Consider the following 20,057-nt stretch of genomic DNA (forward strand, 5'->3'; position numbering starts at 1 on the left):
TCCATTTGTGGTTTCAGGCTGGGTGAGAAAGGAGTTGGGTGAGGTAGAATCAGTGAAGGTAACCTGTAACGTTAGTGGACTTGTGATATGTTTTTGTGTTTCTTCTGATCAGTGGGAGCAGGCACTCGTTTAGTTAGAGTCTCTAACAGACAAAGTCATGTTAGGATATAGCAGTTATCCTGTTAGAGCCTTTTGTGCTGAATCCACTGCTCTGTTTCAGGTGCAACATTTATGGTCATGTCATAGCAGTGTGTAGGAAGGAGATTCCAACATGTGGGAAGTGTGCACGAGGGCATGTGAAAGAAGACTGCGTAGTTTTGGTGGATAAAGTTGTGTGTGTCTACTGTTGTGGTTTTCCATGTTGCTGTGAGTAGTAGATCTGTGCCAGCACAGCGGGATAGGCCGACGAGTGATTCATGCTTCGTAAGGTTGGCTTTTTAGTGTTCATAGCAATGGTTATCAACTGTACCGCAGAAATGGAATGTAGTAAATCACAGAAAATAGATATTGTGGTGGCAGCTGCAGAGAAGTATTTGGGTATATGAGATCGGATGTCAGAAGAGTTACAGGGTGTGTTGAGGGGTGGTTTCCCCTCCTCCCAGGCCGCTGGCATGGTGCAGGAACAGATTGGGTCAATGTAGTGAAAGGGGTAGTGAGTTTTTTCATGAATGTATGTGGCAGCAGTGTATGAGATTTTGCTGCAGAAGATTTATGAGATGTTTTGAGATTTGGTATTGTTTTTTTAAATGGTGGCATATAGATGTAGCGTTGGTTTGTGATGCAATTTTCTTATTTTTCCCCCTTAAAAAAAATAAAAATTGTATTACAAATGTAACGTGATTGAAACACACACTGCCGTACAGTAGGTGGCGGCATGCACAAACGAAATGTGCGAACGTCATGGTACCGAAGAAGAAAAAGAAGTCATCCTCATGTGTAGTTTTTGCAGATAATCTTCTTTATTAGCTATAGCTTTACAAACATAGCTTGAGTATCAGAAGCTTGAGACAGGCTTTTGATTTCCGCTGATCACCTATGTGGCAATTACCGTCAGATTCAGAGATGATGCCTGGTCTTAAGCAAAACACGTTTTGAGCGCATAACTAAATTAAGCAAACATTGTCACCATGGATGATGCAAGACACAGACAAATAAAAGTGTTGGATTGGAAGTTGGACTCCTCTGAACCACACCGTATCCAGGTGAAGACACAGATAATAAGTGTTGAATTGGAAGTGGAACTACTCTGCTCCACACCTTATCCAGGTAAGGGTGTACAGTCAGTGGGTCTATTTCTAATTTGAGCTAAAAACCAACTTTAATTATCATTTGTTTTTATTAAAAAGACAGTAAAAGGAATGGAATTTGTCATTACTGTGACTATTTCATATTTCTAGGTAACAATAGTGACAGTTGTGCATGTTGTCCTACTGTAAGCGTGAGGCGATATATGTTTGGATTTCACCAAACTGGTATGCAGGGTAAAGTTCACAGAGGTTGTGCTGTGCTCAGCATGTTATCAGACTTGATCTGTTATCCTGTTACTGCAGTGGGCTAAATCAGGGCCGCACAGTGTTTCTTGGTAGTCTCAAACAAAAATATACAACTCGCACACATGGTTATGAGCGTAAAAAAATAAGACACCTGTACCATGTCAGATATAGAGTTTAAATGTATTACATTTTGAGTTTGCATTACAATATTACATTTATATATATCACAGAAGCCTGAATTGTAACAAAACCGTTTGACATAGAAACACCTGATTTTCTGCAATAAAAAAAAAATAATGTTGATTAATTATGAAAAATATGTATAATATTCCACCAATGAGGCCACGAGGTCATTTGACTGCAGGAAAGGTCGACTGAGAAGAATGTGTTGTCTATATTTTGATTCATTATTGTTATTTTTAAAGTCGTTTTGACAACATTGTCAAAGGTCATTGATAATGTTTTCTCTGTCGCCCCCTTGTTTTAACCTTGAAGGTCAAATGTATTTTCAGTGGGAGTCACGACATGCGCTTTGTCTCAGAATTTCAAACACAGGCACCGAGATATGAAGATGACAAGGGCGATGCAATGGCAGTAATGGAAAATCACTTCTGAACTCTTGTGGGGGGCAACTTTTCCTGCTTGTCAAGTTGAGTATCTTTTCCAGAAGGATGTCTGGACCTGAAGGAGAGGTATGTGAAAGCTTCTTGCATTGACTGTGTGCTGTATGTCATCTAGATCTATTGTGGCAACCAATGACCTAGTTTATCAGACTCCCTCAAGAAAACAGAACATGGTTTGGGTATCTAGGTACAGTTGAAGAGTCATTAAAACTCATTTTTCAACCACTCCACAACTTTCTTGTTAACAAGCTATAGTTTTGGCAAGTCGGTTAGGACATCTACTTTGTGCATGACACAAGTGATTTTTCCAACAATTGTTTACAGACAGATTATTTAACTTATAATTCACTGTATCACAATTCCAGTGGGTCAGAAGTTTACATACACTAAGTTGCCTTTAAACAGCTTGGAAACGCAAGTATACGCAAGTATAAACACCATGGGACCACGCAGCTGTCATACCACACAGGAAGGAGACGTGTTCTGTCTCCTAGAGATTAACATAATTTGGTGCGAAAAGTGCAAATCAATCCCAGAACAACAGCAAAGGACCTTGTGAAGATGCTGGACTAAACAGGTACAAAAGTATCTATAACCACAGTAAAACGAGTATTATATCGACATAACCTGAAAGGCCGCTCAGCAAGGAAGAAGCCACTGCTCCAAAACCGCCATTAAAAAAGCCAGACTACGGTTTGCAACTGCACGTAGGGACCAAGATCGTACTTTTTGGAGAAATGTCCTCTGGTCTGATGAAACAGAAATATATCTGTTTGGCCATAATGACCATTGTTATGGTTGGAGGAAAAATGGGGAGGCTTGCAAGTCGAATAACACCATCCCAACCATGAAGTACGGGGGTGGCAGCATCATGCTGTGGGGGTGGCAGCATCATGTTGTGGAGGTGCTTTGCTGCAGGAGAGACTGGTGCACTTCACAAAATAAATGGCATCATGAAGTAGGAAAATGATGTGGATATATTGAAGCAACATGAAGCATCAGTCAGGAAGTTAAAGCTTGGTTGCAAATAGAAAAGCTGAAATAAATCATTCTCTCAACTATTATTCTGACATTTCACATTCTTAAAATAAGGTGGTGATCCTAACTGACTCAAGACAGGGAATTTTTACTAGGATTAAATGTCAAGAATTGTGAAAAACTGAGTTTAAATGTGTTTGACTAAGGTGTATGTAAACTTCTGACTTCAACTGTAGGTAGCTACCAATAAAGGCTTCATAACGTGTTAATCAACAACTCACCCCCCCCATATTTAATTCTAGTGTGTCTGAAGTCTGTTCAAGGCTCTTGGGATCTCCTTACGGATGGGTGTGGACACCCTTACGGATGAGCCCCTCCATCCCATTCAGCAATAGTAGCCGTATCCTGATTCCTGGCACCAAGATGGATGCTTTGGCACAAATGCACTTCGCCACTATCGACTATGTTATATTTGCCCTTTTGTTGGCGTCGTCCATGGGCATAGGGCTGTACTATGCCCTGTCAGGGGGTCGGCAGCGCACCACTCAGGAGTTCCTGCTGGCGGACCGGAGCATGAGCTGCCTCCCTGTGTCTCTGTCACTAATCGCTACATTTCAATCAGCGGTGGCAATAGTGGGCGTGCCAGCGGAGATCTATACCCATGGCACTCAGTACTGGTTCATAGGCTGTGCTTACATCCTGGGGCTATTCATTCCAGCACACATTTTCATTCCTGTGTTCTACAAGCTGCATCTTACCAGCGCTTACCAGGTGTGTATTCTAGGCTATTCTCTCTGCAAGCTTAGCTCTAGATGGAGAGAAATGTTTGGAACGAGAATATGTAGGCTAATACCAGTTGAAATGTATAGGCCTAGCTGTTAAACTCTGCTAAGTCGTTTCCGTAGTTTTGGTTTCTGTCAGGGAAATAAGTGCTGAAAATTACTGCTGTGTATATCACTTAGTGAAGGCATTTTTCTTTTCAGTATCTGGAACTGCGGTTCAACAAACCAGTGCGTATATGTGGAACAGTTACCTTCATCTTTCAGACGGTAAGGTCCATACCAGATGCAATATTAAGACCAAAACAAGGAGAAGATTGTTGAATATCAGTTTTTCCTCTGATGACTACTGCTATCTCTTGCAGGTCATATATATGGCTGTTTGTGTGTACACTCCAGCCCTAGCACTCAATGCAGGTCAGTAACTCAGGCTGTTTGTGTGTACACAGGTCAGTAACTCAGGCACTTTTATGCTTTCGGGATTTACAGACAGTGATGAGACTTTATGGGCGGTTTATTGCCGGTTTCCCAGACAAAGATGAAGTAGTACAGGACTAAAACTAATTCTCAATGGACTTTCTCCATTAAAATAGCTTTTAGTCCAGGACTACTAGGCTTAATCTATGTCTGGGAAACTGTCCCTACAGGGTCTAACGCTCTTGGGGGGAAATAATAATAATGTTTTGGGACGACACCATTTCAGCTCCAGAAATTCTACTGTGTTTTGTGCCGTGAGTAGGTTATTTAGAATTGTGCAACATGTTGGAGTAAAGGTTGCTTAATTTTGTTTCACGCTTCCCCGTAGTTACTGGCTTTGATTTATGGGGAGCAGTGCTGGCCACTGGACTGGTGTGTACACTGTATACAACTCTGGTAAGTTGTTCAGTCATTTTCTCAGTTTGTAAATGAAGCTGTTATTACACAATTATTACATAATTAAAAGACTTACACAAAACATTTGCCCATGAAAAGCTTTTTGTGTAATGTTGACATTATGAAATGTCATTCTGAAGTAAAATCTTTCTTTAAAATGTTTGATACCACATCAGCCATTATTAGCTTGAAGCCTATGTGTGGGTCGTTTCAGGAAACTAGACGTTCCTGATGTCACGCATCACTTCTTCATAGGAGAGGCAGTTGAAAGTGGACTTTTTTTCTTCACTTTTGGTGGCCTTAACTTCATGTTGGTTCGCAATCATAATATTGACAAAGTTCCAGTGATACTGTGCATTTTCATCGGCAGGTTTTCTTGTCATGGTCCTTAATTTATAAGCATAATATTTCTCCACACAGATATTATATATGGAATATCGGGACATATTCTATAAAAATATAATATTGGTTCCAAAATAATATCCTATTGGTGAGCCAAATGCAGAGGGTCTTTTACTTAGTTATAAGGAATTCATATCACTTTACAAGGTCCCTGTAACACCTAAAGATTTTGCAAATTGTTTTAGATGCCAGTCCCTCAGGTGTTTCTTCATTATTCAGGAACGTGTCAAGACCAGACCCTCAGGACATACCGACTATGACTCATCAGTAGGAAAGATTTGTTTTTCTTTTAGTAACAACAGTAGGGCTCTACAAGCCTTGTTTCAACAGGATGTTGGATCTATACCTTATGTCATGCCTTATTGAAATGGTTTTATTGATAATATCTGTTGGGAAAAAGTTAGGATGTTGCCACACACATACCTACTTGTTAACAAAATTAAGGAAGTTTATGTTTTTATATATATATATTTTTATTCATAAATATGATCCCGCCAACCACTATATGAAGAAAAACTTCAATTCAAATTGTACTTTTTGTAATGACCACCCAGAAACAGTGTTGCATCTTTTTTTTAGCTTTGTATTCATGTAAGGAATCTGTGGCAAGACATCAGTAGATATATAATTGAACACATTTATGAAGATTTTGCACTATTATGGAGAGATGTGCTGCTTGGATTCTTTACTTATGATAGAAATAAGTTGAAACAATTGTTCATTTCATCATTCTTTTGGCCAAATTTCATATACACAAATGTAAATTTACAAACAAAACACCACATTTCTTACCTTACAAAAAGAAATTGAACTATATTTTAAGACAATTAAATACTCTGCCAACAAAATGCTGTTAGAATGATAAATGTCTGTATGTCCCTTAAGGTCCTTGTGTAATGTGATATTGTACACCCTAGCCCCGCCCCTAGTCCAGCCCCGCCCCTAGACCAATTGTCCTTGGTATATTCTTTATATATCCTTGTGTTTCCCCAGGTACTTTTTGTATTGATTTGTTGTTAATAAAACAATATAAATAAATAAATAAATAAGGAAAAATAATAATAATGTTGTTGTCCTTGCACCTAGGGTTGCACATTTTGGGGAATATTCAGAGGTGGAAACCTCCCGTGAGAATTAACGGGAATATATGGGAATTAATGGAAATATATGCAAATTAATATTAATATAATTTAAATGTAGATGTTTTTTTGCATAGGATATATTTAACATATCATATAGAGACAGAAACATAAACCTTTTACCTTATCATAAGTAGACACACTTGCAAATGATTAAATCTTTTCAATAGAAAAAAATATTTAGTTATGAATTGAACTTTAATTAAATTAGTTGACACTTCACATGGGATGATTTCACTGAACAACAAAAGAAAGGGAATATTGAATGATCCCCAATGATCCATCGCATCTCCCAAAAACGTTTTCAACATACGTAAATGATGTAAAGTAAAGCTTTGGTTGTCTTCCTCTCAGGCTTCCATGTCTTCTCCCCGGACCTCCTCAATGTCCACCTCTTGAACATCAGACTCTGAGGCCTCATCTTCACTATCACTTTCCAACCTTGTTGAGGATGGCTCGTTGTCAGGCTCAAAAAGCCTGTTGCGTGCTTTGGCCTGTGTGTTCCCAAACAACGTAGTGATGACACCATAGGCCTTGTTGATCTCTGCACCAGACAGGATGCTCTTGCCAGCATACTTGGGGTCCAACATGGATGCTGTGGCGTGTATGGGCTTCAGGCAGAAGTCTTCATGCTTTTTGATGTATTTCAGAACTGCAGTTTCCATTGCTTGGAGCAACAGTGAAGTGGGCAGGGCAGTACGGATTTCTTCTCTTACATCTGCAAGCTGAGTCTGAACATCAGAAAGGATGGCATTGTCTCCCTCAATCCGTGCAATGGCTACTGCTATAGGTTTCAGGAGTTTCAGGCTGCTTACCACTCTCTCCCAAAATACATAATCCAGGAGGATCCTCTTGATGGGGCTGTCCATATCAGCAGACTGTGATATGGACATTTCTTGGAGAGACTCCTTCCCCTCCAGGAGACTGTCAAACATGATGACAACACCACCTCAACGGGTGTTGCTGGGCAGCTTCAATGTGGTGCTCTTATTCTTCTCACTTTTCTTGGTGAGGTAGATTGCTGCTATAACTTGATGACCCCTCACATACCTAACCATTTCCTTGGCTCTCTTGTAGAGTATATCCATTGTTTTCAGTGCCATGATGTCCTTGAGGAGCAGATTCAATGCATGAGCAGCACAGCCAATGGGTGTGATGTGAGGGTAGGACTCCTCCACTTCAGACCAAGCAGCCTTCATGTTCGCAGCATTGTCAGTGCAAATACCTTCTGTGTTCCAAGGTCATTGATTACTACCTTCAGCTCATCTACAATGTAGAGACCGGTGTGTCTGTTGTCCCATGTGTCTGTGCTCTTGTAGAATACTGGTTGAGGGGTGGAGATGATGTAGTTAGGGTTAGGGTTAAGGTTAATTATTCTTTGCCCACAAACATTCAACCACCCATCAGAGATGATTGCAATACAGTCTGCTTTCTCTATGATTTGCTTGACCTTCACTTGAACTCTGTTGAACTCTGCATCCAGCAATTGAGTAGATAAAGCGTGTCTGGTTGGAGGGGTGTATGTTGGGCAAAGAATATTCAGAAATCTCTTCCAATACACATTGCCTGTGAGCATCAGAGGTGAACCAGTTGCATACACAGCTCGAGCAAGACATTCATCAGCATTTCTCTGACTACGTTCCTCCGGCAGGGTAGCCTAGTGGTTAGAGCGTTGGACTAATAACTGGAAGGTTGCAAGTTCAAACCCCCGAGCTGACAAAGTACAAATCTGTCGTTCTGCCCCTGAACAGGCAGTTAAACCACTGTTCCTAGACCAGTTAACCCACTGTTCCTAGGCTGTCATTGAAAATAAAAATTTGTTCTTAACTGACTTGCCTAGTTAAATAAAGGTAAAATAAATCAAATTGAGTAAAAAAAAAACTTCTGATTCCAAGAGGACCATGGCTGTTGCTATCGATATGGTTTCTGATTCATCATTTTCACTTCGAATAGAAGTAGAGGGACTTTTGTCAGAGGTTGCTTGTTGTGAGCACTGAGGGAACTTTATGAACTTGCCAGATGATTATGCATCTTTGTTGCATTCTTCACATGATTTGGCACAGTGTTTGCTAATATACACAGCTTTTCCTTCTATATTGGCTGCAGTGAAATGTCCCCACACATCAGATGGTGCCCTTGGCTTTTTCCTGTAAAGATTAGAAAAAGATGAGTAATAAAATAAATAGTACAATTCCATGTTCTAATAAATAGTTAAGCAGTTAGAGTAAAACAACTCCTTTGTAAGATAAATGTTTTAACATGAAACATGTATGGAAACAGGTGAAATAACACTCCTCAGTTAGCAGGCTCAAGCAAGCTAAAACCCACATGGTAGCAAAAACAAACTAGCAGAAATTGTTAACAAGTTAGGAATTATTTAAACACACTTTGCTGTTGGCTACTATTTACTAGTTAACAAAAAATCATGTTTGTCATATACGATATATTCACCCCACCCAGTATCGTAATCACAATTTACCAGAAAGCATGTAGTCCTTGGCTCAGACAGTGTAGTAGTGTGGGCTCAATAGCATCTCATTAGTGTGCAAGATCTTGAATCAGCTGTACATGTGATGGAAGAATGCACTGAGCATGCAGAGGGCTGCAATTCCATTTAATTGGGGATATTTTAACCAAAATATGCCACAAGACCTAGAATTGCCTTATGTGTATCTCACAAAAAAGATTCACTGTTATAAGCTAACTTTTTTGATGAACTTAAGCAAAATTCACAAAATTCCCTGGCTTCATTTCCATTGGAAAATTTCCCAGAAAGTTTCCGACCCTTTGCAACCCTACTTGCACCACACTGCCAGGTCTCTGACCTCTCTATAGGTTGTCTCATCGTTGTTGATGATCAGGCCTACCACTGTTGTGTCATCAGCAAACTTAATGAGGGTGTTGGAGTCGTGTTTGGGCACGCAGTCATGGGTGAACAGGGACTACAGGAGTGGACTAAGCACGCACCCCTGAGGGACCCCAGTGTTGAAGATCAGTGTAGCAGATGTGTTGTTGCCTACCCTTACAACCTGGGGGCGGCCTGTCAGGAAGTCCAGGATCCAGTTGCAGAGGGAGGTGTTTAGTCCCAGGGTCCTTAGCTTAGTGATGAGCTTCGTGGGCACTATGGTGTTGAATGCTGAGCTGTAATCAATGAACAGCATTCTTACATAGGTGTTCCTTTCGTCCAGGTGGGAAAGGGCAGTGTTGAGTGCAATAGAGATTGCGTCATCTGTGGCTCTGTTGGGGCGGTATGTGAATTGGAGTGGGTCTAGGGTTTCCGGCATGTGTGAGCCATGACCAGCCTTTCAAAGCACTTCATGGCTACTGACATGAGTGCTACTGGGCGGTAATCATTTAGGGTATTTACTTTCACTTTCTTGGGCACAGGGACTATGGTGGTCTGCTTGAAACATGTTGGTATTCGAGACTCAGACAGGGAAAAGTTGAAAATGTCAGTGAAGACACTTACCAGTTGGTCCGCGCATGCTTTGAGTACACTTCCTGGTAATCCGTCTAGCCCCGCGGCTTTGTGAATGTTGACCTGTTTAAAGGTCTTGCTCACATCGGCTACAAAGTGCGTGATCACACAGTCGTCCGGAACAACTGGTGCTCTCATGCATGCTTCAGTGTTGCTTGCCTCGAAGCGAGCATAAAAGACATATTTCGCTTGTCTGGTTCACTCACGTCACTGGGCAGCTCACAACTGGGTTTCCCTTTGTAGTTCGTAATATTTTACCACATCCGACGAGCGTCAGAGCCAGTGTAGTAGGATTCAATCTTAGTCCTGTATTGACGCTTTGCTTGTTTGATGGTTCGTCTGAGGGCATAGTGGGATTTCTTATATACTGACAACTCTCTGAGTTTACCAACGCCCAGAGCGCACTCTGGCACTCCAGATTAAATTTATGAACACACTCGTAGTATAAACCAGCCATTAGTCTTGAAATCTTTGGTTGTTTTGTACATGGCCTCACATCTGAATCCTTAAAGAGATGTGCGAGGCTTAGAGGGTGTGAACGATGCTGAATAGGTGTAGACAAAGAAGAGGTCTCCAGTACGTTTACCAAAACATTCCAGGGCCATTTTCTCAAAAGTGAGGTTACAAGTTTATCAACTTTCAAAGCATAATTACTTTCCCATTGTTCCCTAACTGTAGTGTATGACATACAATTTTCTATTTCAGACTCTCAACTTTTATCCAATGTAAAAAATAAAAAATAAAACAATTTTGCAACATAAGGCCGAATCAAGACGGTCGGTCACATATGATAATAGGCTCTGTGATTGGGTCTCTGTGTTGTGCCTGGTCCTAACAGGGAGGCCTGAAGGCAGTGATCTGGACAGATGTCTTCCAGACCATAGTGATGTTTGCTGGTCAACTAGCGGTCATCGTGGTGGGGGTCCAGCAGACTGGGGGGGTGGCAGAGGTCTGGAGGAAGGTCTCAGAGGGGAACCGCATCTCCGGCATAGAGTGAGTGGGTCTGGTCACTATATTCACGTATTCAAGCGATGACTGGCAACCTAGTTTAAAGTTGGGTTTTGAGGACATCTTAAATCCCATGTTCCAATTCCATTGTTCCAGTTCTAATATTCCAATTAGATGTTCCACCTCTTTACATGTCTCCAGCCTGAACCCTGATCCTACGGTGGAGTACACGTTCTGGACCCTGGGGGTGGGGGGAGTCTTCTTGATGTTGTCTCTGTATGGGGTCAACCAGGCCCAGGTCCAGAGATACCTCAGCGCCAAGACCGAGAGGGACGCCATCATGTAAGACCACAGAGATACATCAGTTAGAGATTGAGAGACAGATAAGGTGCATGCATTGTGTTCTGTAACTTATTATACTATTACCATGTTATTAGCACTTTATTTTAAGCATGCAAGTTATGTTAGAATAAGTGTTGTTTTCCTGCTCTGGTGGATTGTGACCCCTCTATGTTTTCTGCAGGTCTTGCTACATGGTGTTTCCCTCTCTACAGTTAGCTCTAGCTCTGAGCTGTGTCATGGGGCTTGTCATGTTTGCACGCTACTGTGGGGAGGACCATTTCCACAATCTAGGTGTCTTATCAAAAAATGAGGTGTGTGTGTTATTTATTATGGTAATCTGGAGTGCATCATTACAGTATTATAGTATTACAGTTATAGTATTACAGTATTTAGGTATTATAGTATTATAGTACTAGTATTACTGTATTATAGTATTACAGTATTACTGTATTATAGTATTACAGTATTATAGTATTACAGTATTATAGTATTACAGTATTACAGTATTATAGTATTACAGTATTATAGTATTACAGTATTACAGTATTATAGTTGGTGGATGAAGTAATATGCCACTTAGCAGTCAGCAGCAGATGCTTTTATCCAAAATGACCTACAGTACAGTGAGTGCATACCTTTGTATTATGTATATGATCCCCAGTGGGAATTGAACCAACAACCCTGGTGTTGCTATTGCCATACTCTAACCGACAGTACCACCAACCAGTATGTGCTCTCTTCACAGATGGTGTTGTACTTTGTGATGGACATGCTGCAGGGTCTACCTGGCCTGTCTGGACTGTTTATCTCCTGCCTGTTTAGTGCAGCTCTCAGGTATATCAATATTTCTAACACCCTTTTTCCAATAGATGACAAAAGGCTTTACAGTAAACCCAGCCTAGACCTCCAGAACAAGCAGAAGCACAGTGACCGAGGGGTGGTTTGGTGTTGTGACTGAGTTTCATGTCTATCTCCACAGCACCATCTCATCAGCCTTTAACTCTCTGGCTACAGTGACCATGGAGGATCTGATCAAACCACACTGCCCCTCCATGACAGAGGCCAGGGCCACCCTGCTCTCCAAGGGACTGGGTACGTTGAGATATCCTGGGCCCTGTCCATAGCCCCTACCCTTTAGGTCCATAGCCCCTACCCTCTAGGTCCATAGCCCCTACCCTCTATCCCCTACCCTCTAGGTTCATAGCCCTTACCTTCTAGGTCCTACCCTCTATCCTCTACATCCTAGCTTCTACCCTCTATGTCCATAGCCCCTACCCTCTATGTCCATAGCCCCTACTCTCTAGGTCCATAGCCCCTACCCTCTAGGTCCTAGCCTCTAGCTCATACCCTCTAGGTCCATAGCTCCTACCCTCTAGCCCCTACCCTCTAGGTCCATAGCACCGAACCCTCTAGGTCCTAGCCTCTAGCCCCTACCTTCTAGGTCCATAGCCCCTACCCCATAGGTCCATAGCCCCTACCCACTAGGTCCATATCCCCTACCCACTAGGTCCATATCCCCTACCCACTAGGTCCATATCCCCTACCCTCTAGGTCCATATCCCCTACCCTCTAGGTCCATATCCCCTACCCTCTAGGTCCTACCCCCTATCCTCTACATCCTAGCCCCTTCCCTCTAGGTCCATAGCCCCTTCCCTCTAGGTCCTAGGCACTTCATGTCGATCAGATCAAGTGCCTAGTGGCTGTGTAGATCCAATTAAGTGGATTGGGAGTAGGGGCCAGAGGTTGAGTAGATCAGATTCAGTCTCGGGGTTAGGCCCTAGGAGTTAGGGGCTAAAGGTTGTTTCTGTACGGGCCCTGCTTACTGTTGAGTGCATCTTTTAACTTATTTGTAAGTTTTACATAATGCCTTTCTCACTACCTGTGAGAGCATGCTTCCTAACACGATACAGCACTCATCTCATTCTAAAGAGTAACATGTTCCGTTTCTGATCCAGCATGTTCATATGGACTGCTGTGTCTGGCCATGGCCTATCTCACCCACTTGATGAGTGATTCCGTTTTGCAGGTAAGCACACAGATGCATCTGCCTCGTCCCTATGCGGATTTCATTTTCAAATAGGTTCAAATTAAAAATATTCTGACATGTTTGTGTTTATTTCAATTCAAGACTGCTTTCAAAATATTTGGAATGGTTGGTGGTCCTCTTCTGGGTGTCTTCTCTCTTGGGTTGTTCTTTCCTTGGGCGAACTCTACCGTAAGTACTGATGTGTTAATGTGATCCCTGCGGGATACAAACCTACTGTCACGCCCTTACCAACTGAACCACACAGGACCCAGTAGAAAGCATTACTTTGCCTCTGCTTTTGTTTTGCTAGGCCGGGTTACTGTAAAACCACTTAGTGAACACTGCTGGTGTAAAAAAGGCTTAATAAATACATTTGATGTACTGTTTCTCCAGGGTGCCCTGGTAGGGTTGGGGTCAGGCCTGGCGATGGCCTTCTGGGTGGGCATCGGGAGCATCGTAACCAGTACCTCTGGGGGTCTTGCTGCTGTGTCTCAGTTCAACTGTACTGCTGTACAACTCTCAGGGAACATCACCACAGCCATGGGGACAGCACTCATCAGTACTGCAATGCCCACCGTTACACACAGGTATGAAACAAAGATCAACAGAATCAATACCGTAACTATTAATCCATCGTAACGGAAATTTGTATTTTTGTGGTCTGTTCGTAATTTAATTCCCAAACTCCCCGAAGATCAATCAGAAAGTATTTAACTTAGTTTACTCATAGATGCAAATTTTGTGAATACAATTAGTGATTTTTATAATAACTGCCTTTAAATTTTTCTTTAGCCGACCAATGGGTCTGCAGAGGTTCTACTCCTTGTCCTTCATGTGGTACAGTGCTCTCAACTCCTTCACTGTGGTGATCACAGGGTTGGTTGTTAGCTTTCTCACAGGTACAGATTCATTAACATTTGTTATTTAGCATTCCAGAGCAAAACATGCATTCAGATCGCTCAAACTTCCACAGATTATCCTACAGGAAGAAGTGAAGTTAATCTAATTGGTTGGCTTTTATCTTTCATTTAAGGACCAATGAAAGCGGAGGAGGTGACCCCAGGCACTCTGTATCCCCTGTTGGGCAACATGCTGTTCTTCGTACCAGATAAACTCAAACAGAAGCTGTGCTGCGTCACCCCACTGGGGCATGGGGTAAGACAACAGAGCACACTCACAGTTCAGGATTGTATTCGTTAGTGCAAACCATAGCAAAACGTTTTGCAACAAAAATATGCATTTATTATTGGACACAGTCAGGTAGTCTCCAGGGCTGCATTCAGCAGGGCACAACGTTCGGAAATAAATATGTTATGTAGAACAAGGAATCAGGTCCATGCAGGACATTTCTGTCGGCAACATTCCACAATGTTTTCTTCCTGAGCTGATGCATTCCTATAACACACCACTAAAGGGGGCCCTGTCCACATACTCAGGGTGGAATTCAATCATTCATTGCCGATAGTAAGATTCCCACAATGCACTTTCAGGAAGTGTGTAAAACAGCTAATAAATCACACACTTTTGAAAGTGCATTGTGGGAAAACCCACCTTCTTCAATGATTGAACTCTTATATTATGACTAGCAACACTGTGTGAGGGTCCTTTTAACAAAGCTATGTGCTATCGTATCAAGGTTACAAAACATTGTCTATTATCTTTTTTTTTTGTGTAGCCAACCATCCAGGAATGTCCACCTGCTCAACACGAGAGAAATGGTCAGGCCATCTACACAGAGGAGGGCTTGTTAGAAGAGGAGAGGCAAAGCTTTCTTCTAACCTCCCACACACCTGTTGTGGAACATGAGACCGCTCTGTGATGGACAGACTCTTCCACAACCACGTTATATCACAGTCCTCTTGGCAGTGAAATGGGCCACACACTGTATCATGTCAGTGTTTTTCACAGAGGTTCTGTTCTGAGGAGATGATGCTCTGAGAGAAGTGTTGTTGGGAGGTATTGTGCTCTACTATGGCTGACCCTGTAAAACAACACATTTCACTGCACCTATCCGGTGTATGAACATATGTCTCTGTAATCCAAGTGACTGTGGATTAAAAATGCACTGATACTGTACATGTCTAGCGTGCATGACGCCTGAACAAGACCAAAGAAACCTACAGTGTTACTGACATCAACGATAAACCCAAGACTATGTTAATGTATACTTCCGGAGACGATCAGATTTGAAAGGACCATTTGTTTTGCTTCAAGGTATAAAACGATGTCACGATCGTCGTATTGAGGAGACCAAAGCGCAGCGTGGTGTGAATACATACTTTTAATGAATGACGAAAAAACACGAAGTACACTAAACAAACAAAATAACAACTAACCGCTATCGAAACTGAGTGCTAACATGCAACATCACAGACAATAACCCACCAACCACAATACAAAACAGGCTACCTAAATATGGTTCCCAATCAGAGACAATGACAAACACCTGCCACTGATTGAGAACCATATCAGGCCAAAACACATAGAAATAGACTAACTAGACATACAACATAGAATGCCCACTCATATCACACCCTGACCAAACAAAACATAGAAACAAGCAAATCATGGTCAGAGTGTGACAAACGAAGACATAACTCCTGAGGAAACACAAGAGAACTACTTGAGTACTGCTGGTTATCGCTGTGCGCCCAGTCAATGAGAAAATAGCTTTCTGTTATTTGTGGAACTGAGTACTTGTTCTTTCAATAATGTGTTCCAGTGGGCGACTTTGTCATGTTGGTCTGGTGTGTAAGTAGGTATGGCAACAAAATATGTTCAAACAATACTTGAGACATTTTCAGTGTTTAGAAAATGAGAAAATAAACATTTTTAAAAGTATTTCACGTTTCACAGTCCTTACTTTGAAACAGTCTTTATTTGGTAATGACTTCACTCATAGCTTAGTGTAAACAGTTGGTATTGAGTTTGTTCATTCATTAGGTTGGCAGAGGAGGGCAGTGCCCCTGAAGACCCAGTGAGTAGGACACTCCAAGGTGGGTAGAGACACGGATGTGATGAAGTTGGTAGAGATGCCTGAGGAGGAGAGGAAGCCTGCCCGCTTGAAGGTACGGTACAGGGGACAGTCATAGAACTGGAGGTCCCCAGGAGACTCTGTAGTAGGCACGGCCACAGCATCCTCCGTGACCTGGCCAACCAAAGGCAACAGGGATGTGATATGAGCTCTCACAATAAAAACAGGAAGACAGTCCAGGACAAATATGTGAACGGTGGGTAAGACGCTGAAGTGATATTCAGTGGATTGGATGGTTAAATGAGAAGGTGAGCCCTCTACCTGGCAGGGTAGGAAGTGTATCTCAGGCACAGGGCAGTGTTTGATGTTGTGCTGAAGCTCCTGCAGGGTGTGAGAGACAGGGTCCCAGCTGGCTCCGTCAAGGTACAGCCCATACACCAACACGCCCTCATCTGGTGGAGCTGGGCCCTGGGAGAAAGATGGTGTAACAATTCACACCGTGGATCTAACGTATAATGTTAGAGGGATAGTTCACCCAGATTACAATGTCAGATGGTTCCTGACCCTGGAAATAGCAGCAGACCATCTGATTAATGCTGTCCCTTTAATTGCTACCAACTGTTTCTATATTGGTATTACTAAGTTATATACCCAGGGAAACATTAACTAGTGTAGTTACCTCAAAAAGGAGTTTAGTTTTGTCTGCCACTTTGCTCCAGCTCTCATCCACGGGTTGAACATGATAGGTGAAAGACAGAGAGTCTACAGGCACATTCTTCTGTCGAGCACTGTTCTGGAGAACAGCTGTCAGAAAACCTACAGGGAAGATTCATGAACTATATAAATCAAAACGCCTCTTTCAGAATATTACAGAAATTGGTATATTATTTGAATTTCGAAACTCAAATTTGTAAATCAAAGACAAATTTCCCTTTCACTGAAGATTGATAATGAAGTTTTGAACTTCAAGCAGTGTCTCTCTTATGGCTGCTATTTGAGGTATTTTCATTATGTACAGTACCTTGTGGAAAGAAGAACCCAGAGAGCCAGTAGGAGCGAGGCTTCCTGTTCTTGAGGCTCTGCTGCAGGTCAGTCTTAGGTGGACGGTTCAGAGAGTAGACTCCTCCACTAATAATAGGTATCCTGAATACATAGAGGGTATATACAAGGAATATTAGGGGATAGGAACATAAGTAACTTATATATTTTTTCCATTCACCATGAATAAATGAAGATGCCCATGACATAATCATGAAGGTTTATATTGATTAAAGTTTAAACAATACAAGCTTTAAGTATATGTATGTCAACTTAGTTAATGTTTTCTACTTTTCTATAAGGTTGATCTTGATGTTGTCTGCCCAGGCTCTGAAGAACCACACTCTCTGTTCCAGGTCCTGGATCCAAGAACCCAGAGCCATGCACGACTCGTACGAGCAGTGCTACCAAGGCAACAACAAAAGACAGACAGATTACTTCTTGTCCAAGTTGAATCAATTGCTTTTCATTGCTTTGTTTATTTAGACTCTAGAGGATAATGACACCTTGGGCTTGGAGGAACATTTCAAAATGTCAAACTGACGAGAAGCATGGAATTGTGTTAAAACATCAGGGTAGATTGTGTGCAGTGAGAGCTGAGCTGTGAAGAGTGTTTATTTCAGGGTTGAGCAAACTAGAGCCCATTCAATGCAGCCCGCGGGAGGTTTGAGTAAAAATAAGAAGGAAACGGAGGGCCCGCAAAAAACAAAATCTGTGCGGCCGTCCATTGAATTTCAAAATCCTGATGTGGCCCTTAAGCCAAAAAGTTTGCCCACCCCTGGTTTACTAATATACTGTACCTTACAGTCTGATGTGAGCAGGGCAGTGTAGACCTCCCTTCCAGTCTGATGGTACGATCATGGTGAGCAGGGCAGTGTAGACCTACCTTCCAGTCTGATGGTACGATCATGGTGAGCAGGGCAGTGTAGACCTACCTTCCAGTCTGATGGTACGATCATGGTGAGCAGGGCAGTGTAGACCTACCTTCCAGTCTGATTCGATCATGGTGAGCAGGGCAGTGTGACCTACCTTCCAGTCTGATGGTACGATCATGGTGAGCAGGGCAGTGTAGACCTACCTTCCAGTCTGATGGTACTATCATGGTGAGCAGGGCAGTGTAGACCTACCTTCCAGTCTGATGGTACGATCATGGTGAGCAGGGCAGTGTAGACCTACCTTCCAGTCTGATGGTACGATCATGGTGAGCAGGGCAGTGTAGACCTACCTTCCAGTCTGATGGTACGATCATGGTGAGCAGGGCAGTGTCGACCTACCTTCCAGTCTGATGGTACGATCATGGTGAGCAGGGCAGTGTAGACCTACCTTCCAGTCTGATGGTACGATCATGGTGAGCAGGGCAGTGTAGACCTACCTTCCAGTCTGATGGTACGATCATGGTGAGCAGGGCAGTGTAGACCTACCTTCCAGTCTGATGGTACGATCATGGTGAGCAGGGCAGTGTCGACCTACCTTCCAGTCTGATGGTACGATCATGGTGAGCAGGGCAGTGTAGACCTACCTTCCAGTCTGATGGTACGATCATGGTGAGCAGGGCAGTGTAGACCTCCCTTCCAGTCTGATGGTACGATCATGGTGAGCAGGGCAGTGTAGACCTACCTTCCAGTCTGATGGTACGATCATGGTGAGCAGGGCAGTGTAGACCTACCTTCCAGTCTGATGGTACGATCATGGTGAGCAGGGCAGTGTAGACCTACCTTCCAGTCTGATTCGATCATGGTGAGCAGGGCAGTGTAGACCTACCTTCCAGTCTGATGGTACGATCATGGTGAGCAGGGCAGTGTAGACCTACCTTCCAGTCAGATCATGGTGAGCAGGGCAGTGTAGACCTACCTTCCAGTCTGATGGTACGATCATGGTGAGCAGGGCAGTGTAGACCTACCTTCCAGTCTGATGGTACGATCATGGTGAGCAGGGCAGTGTAGACCTACCTTCCAGTCTGATGGTACTATCATGGTGAGCAGGGCAGTGTAGACCTACCTTCCAGTCTGATGGTACTATCATGGTGAGCAGGGCAGTGTAGACCTACCTTCCAGTCTGATGGTACGATCATGGTGAGCAGGGCAGTGTAGACCTCCCTTCCAGTCTGATGGTACGATCATGGTGAGCAGGGCAGTGTAGACCTACCTTCCAGTCTGATGGTACGATCATGGTGAGCAGGGCAGTGTAGACCTACCTTCCAGTCTGATGGTACGATCATGGTGAGCAGGGCAGTGTAGACCTCCGCCAGAGCCTCACTCATCAGCACCTCTCCTCTGATGGAGGCAGAGAAGGAAAGGAGGCTGGAGCGCACCACACAGAGGAGGTAGTTAAACCGGTCAATCTCCTGTCGCAGGATCACCAGCAGGGCAGAAGAGGCCGAGGCTGTGCATCTCTCACCTTCAGAGTACATACACGGATGCATACAGACACACAAGGCGGCTTTCAGTAAGAACTATGAACAAAAATGGACACAGATAGTGAGAGGGACATTGAGAGATTCTATATATCTAACTCTCACTCTTAGAGGAGTCAAAATAAGAAAAGGTACAACCTGTGAAAAATGATTTCCTTTTCAGACAATACATTTATTCTAATCTATTCGTAGCCCTTTACACTTGTACCCATATACAGGTTGATAAAAATGGCTGATAAGTGACTAAATTGGAACGCAGTGGCTGTACAGTAACATGCTATAAATGACTTCACAGCTCTGTATGGGTTTTGACTGACAGACGTTCTGAACTGGAGCACCATACGTGACTAGGAGTTGCCCCCATCCCTCCAACGAATTGGGTAACTTTTGACAATTTTTTGTTGTCTGGGTGATAGAAATGCTGTAAATGAAAATGACTATGTATTTTGAAAGATGAGACGTTGAGGATTATCATAAATACCACCTTTATGTCATACAAGCCAAACACCTGTGAGTCCAAACGTGCACTTCACATTTCCAAATCATAAAAC

General features: G+C 42.8%; 2 protein-coding genes across 5 annotated transcripts in view; one reads left to right on the forward strand and one right to left on the reverse strand.

The window, feature by feature from the left end:
• The first annotated feature begins 894 nt into the window (after window positions 1-894).
• Window positions 895-15,409, forward strand: slc5a6b (solute carrier family 5 member 6). 4 transcript variants are annotated; one of them, XM_024430519.2, is made up of 17 exons: window positions 895-1,266; window positions 2,006-2,185; window positions 3,397-3,865; window positions 4,078-4,143; window positions 4,239-4,290; window positions 4,679-4,746; window positions 10,604-10,758; window positions 10,915-11,055; window positions 11,237-11,366; window positions 11,801-11,889; window positions 12,035-12,147; window positions 13,011-13,081; window positions 13,184-13,270; window positions 13,475-13,668; window positions 13,874-13,980; window positions 14,115-14,236; window positions 14,757-15,409. In XM_024430519.2, exons 3-17 carry the CDS (start codon window positions 3,461-3,463, stop codon window positions 14,898-14,900), a joined length of 1,944 nt encoding a protein of 647 aa, XP_024286287.1. In that variant the 5' UTR covers window positions 895-1,266; window positions 2,006-2,185; window positions 3,397-3,460; the 3' UTR covers window positions 14,901-15,409. The 4 variants fall into 4 exon arrangements, with proteins under 4 accessions (XP_024286287.1, XP_024286284.1, XP_024286286.1 ...); XM_024430516.2 differs by having other exon boundaries at window positions 2,035-2,185; XM_024430518.2 differs by having other exon boundaries at window positions 2,035-2,185; window positions 3,408-3,865.
• Window positions 15,410-15,542: 133 nt separating this feature from the next.
• The window catches only part of LOC112255802 (dynein axonemal heavy chain 6), a 57,733-nt gene continuing 53,218 nt past the window's right edge, over window positions 15,543-20,057 (reverse strand). The window contains exons 79-84 of the mRNA XM_042326242.1: window positions 19,288-19,490; window positions 17,385-17,497; window positions 17,077-17,198; window positions 16,735-16,871; window positions 16,377-16,523; window positions 15,543-16,229 (exon numbers count right to left, since the gene is read on the reverse strand). Coding sequence (XP_042182176.1) covers window positions 16,014-16,229; window positions 16,377-16,523; window positions 16,735-16,871; window positions 17,077-17,198; window positions 17,385-17,497; window positions 19,288-19,490 — 938 coding nt within the window. The 3' untranslated portion in view covers window positions 15,543-16,013. The remainder of the gene's footprint in view (window positions 16,230-16,376; window positions 16,524-16,734; window positions 16,872-17,076; window positions 17,199-17,384; window positions 17,498-19,287; window positions 19,491-20,057) is intronic.

The sequence above is a fragment of the Oncorhynchus tshawytscha genome, linkage group LG08 (assembly GCF_018296145.1).
Source record: "Oncorhynchus tshawytscha isolate Ot180627B linkage group LG08, Otsh_v2.0, whole genome shotgun sequence".
NCBI classification, from domain to species: domain Eukaryota; kingdom Metazoa; phylum Chordata; class Actinopteri; order Salmoniformes; family Salmonidae; genus Oncorhynchus; species Oncorhynchus tshawytscha.

What these genes read in the sequence shown, in the direction of transcription:
- slc5a6b (XM_024430519.2), top strand. Translation starts at nt 3,461, where the DNA reads ATGAGCCCCTCCATCCCATTCAGCAATAGTAGCCGTATCCTGATTCCT. An exon ending in GTACACTGTATACAACTCTG is followed by an intron (nt 4,747 to 10,603) that starts GTAAGTTGTTCA and finishes TGGTCCTAACAG; the next exon opens with GGAGGCCTGAAGGCAGTGAT. An exon ending in TGAGTGATTCCGTTTTGCAG is followed by an intron (nt 13,082 to 13,183) that starts GTAAGCACACAG and finishes TTTCAATTCAAG; the next exon opens with ACTGCTTTCAAAATATTTGG.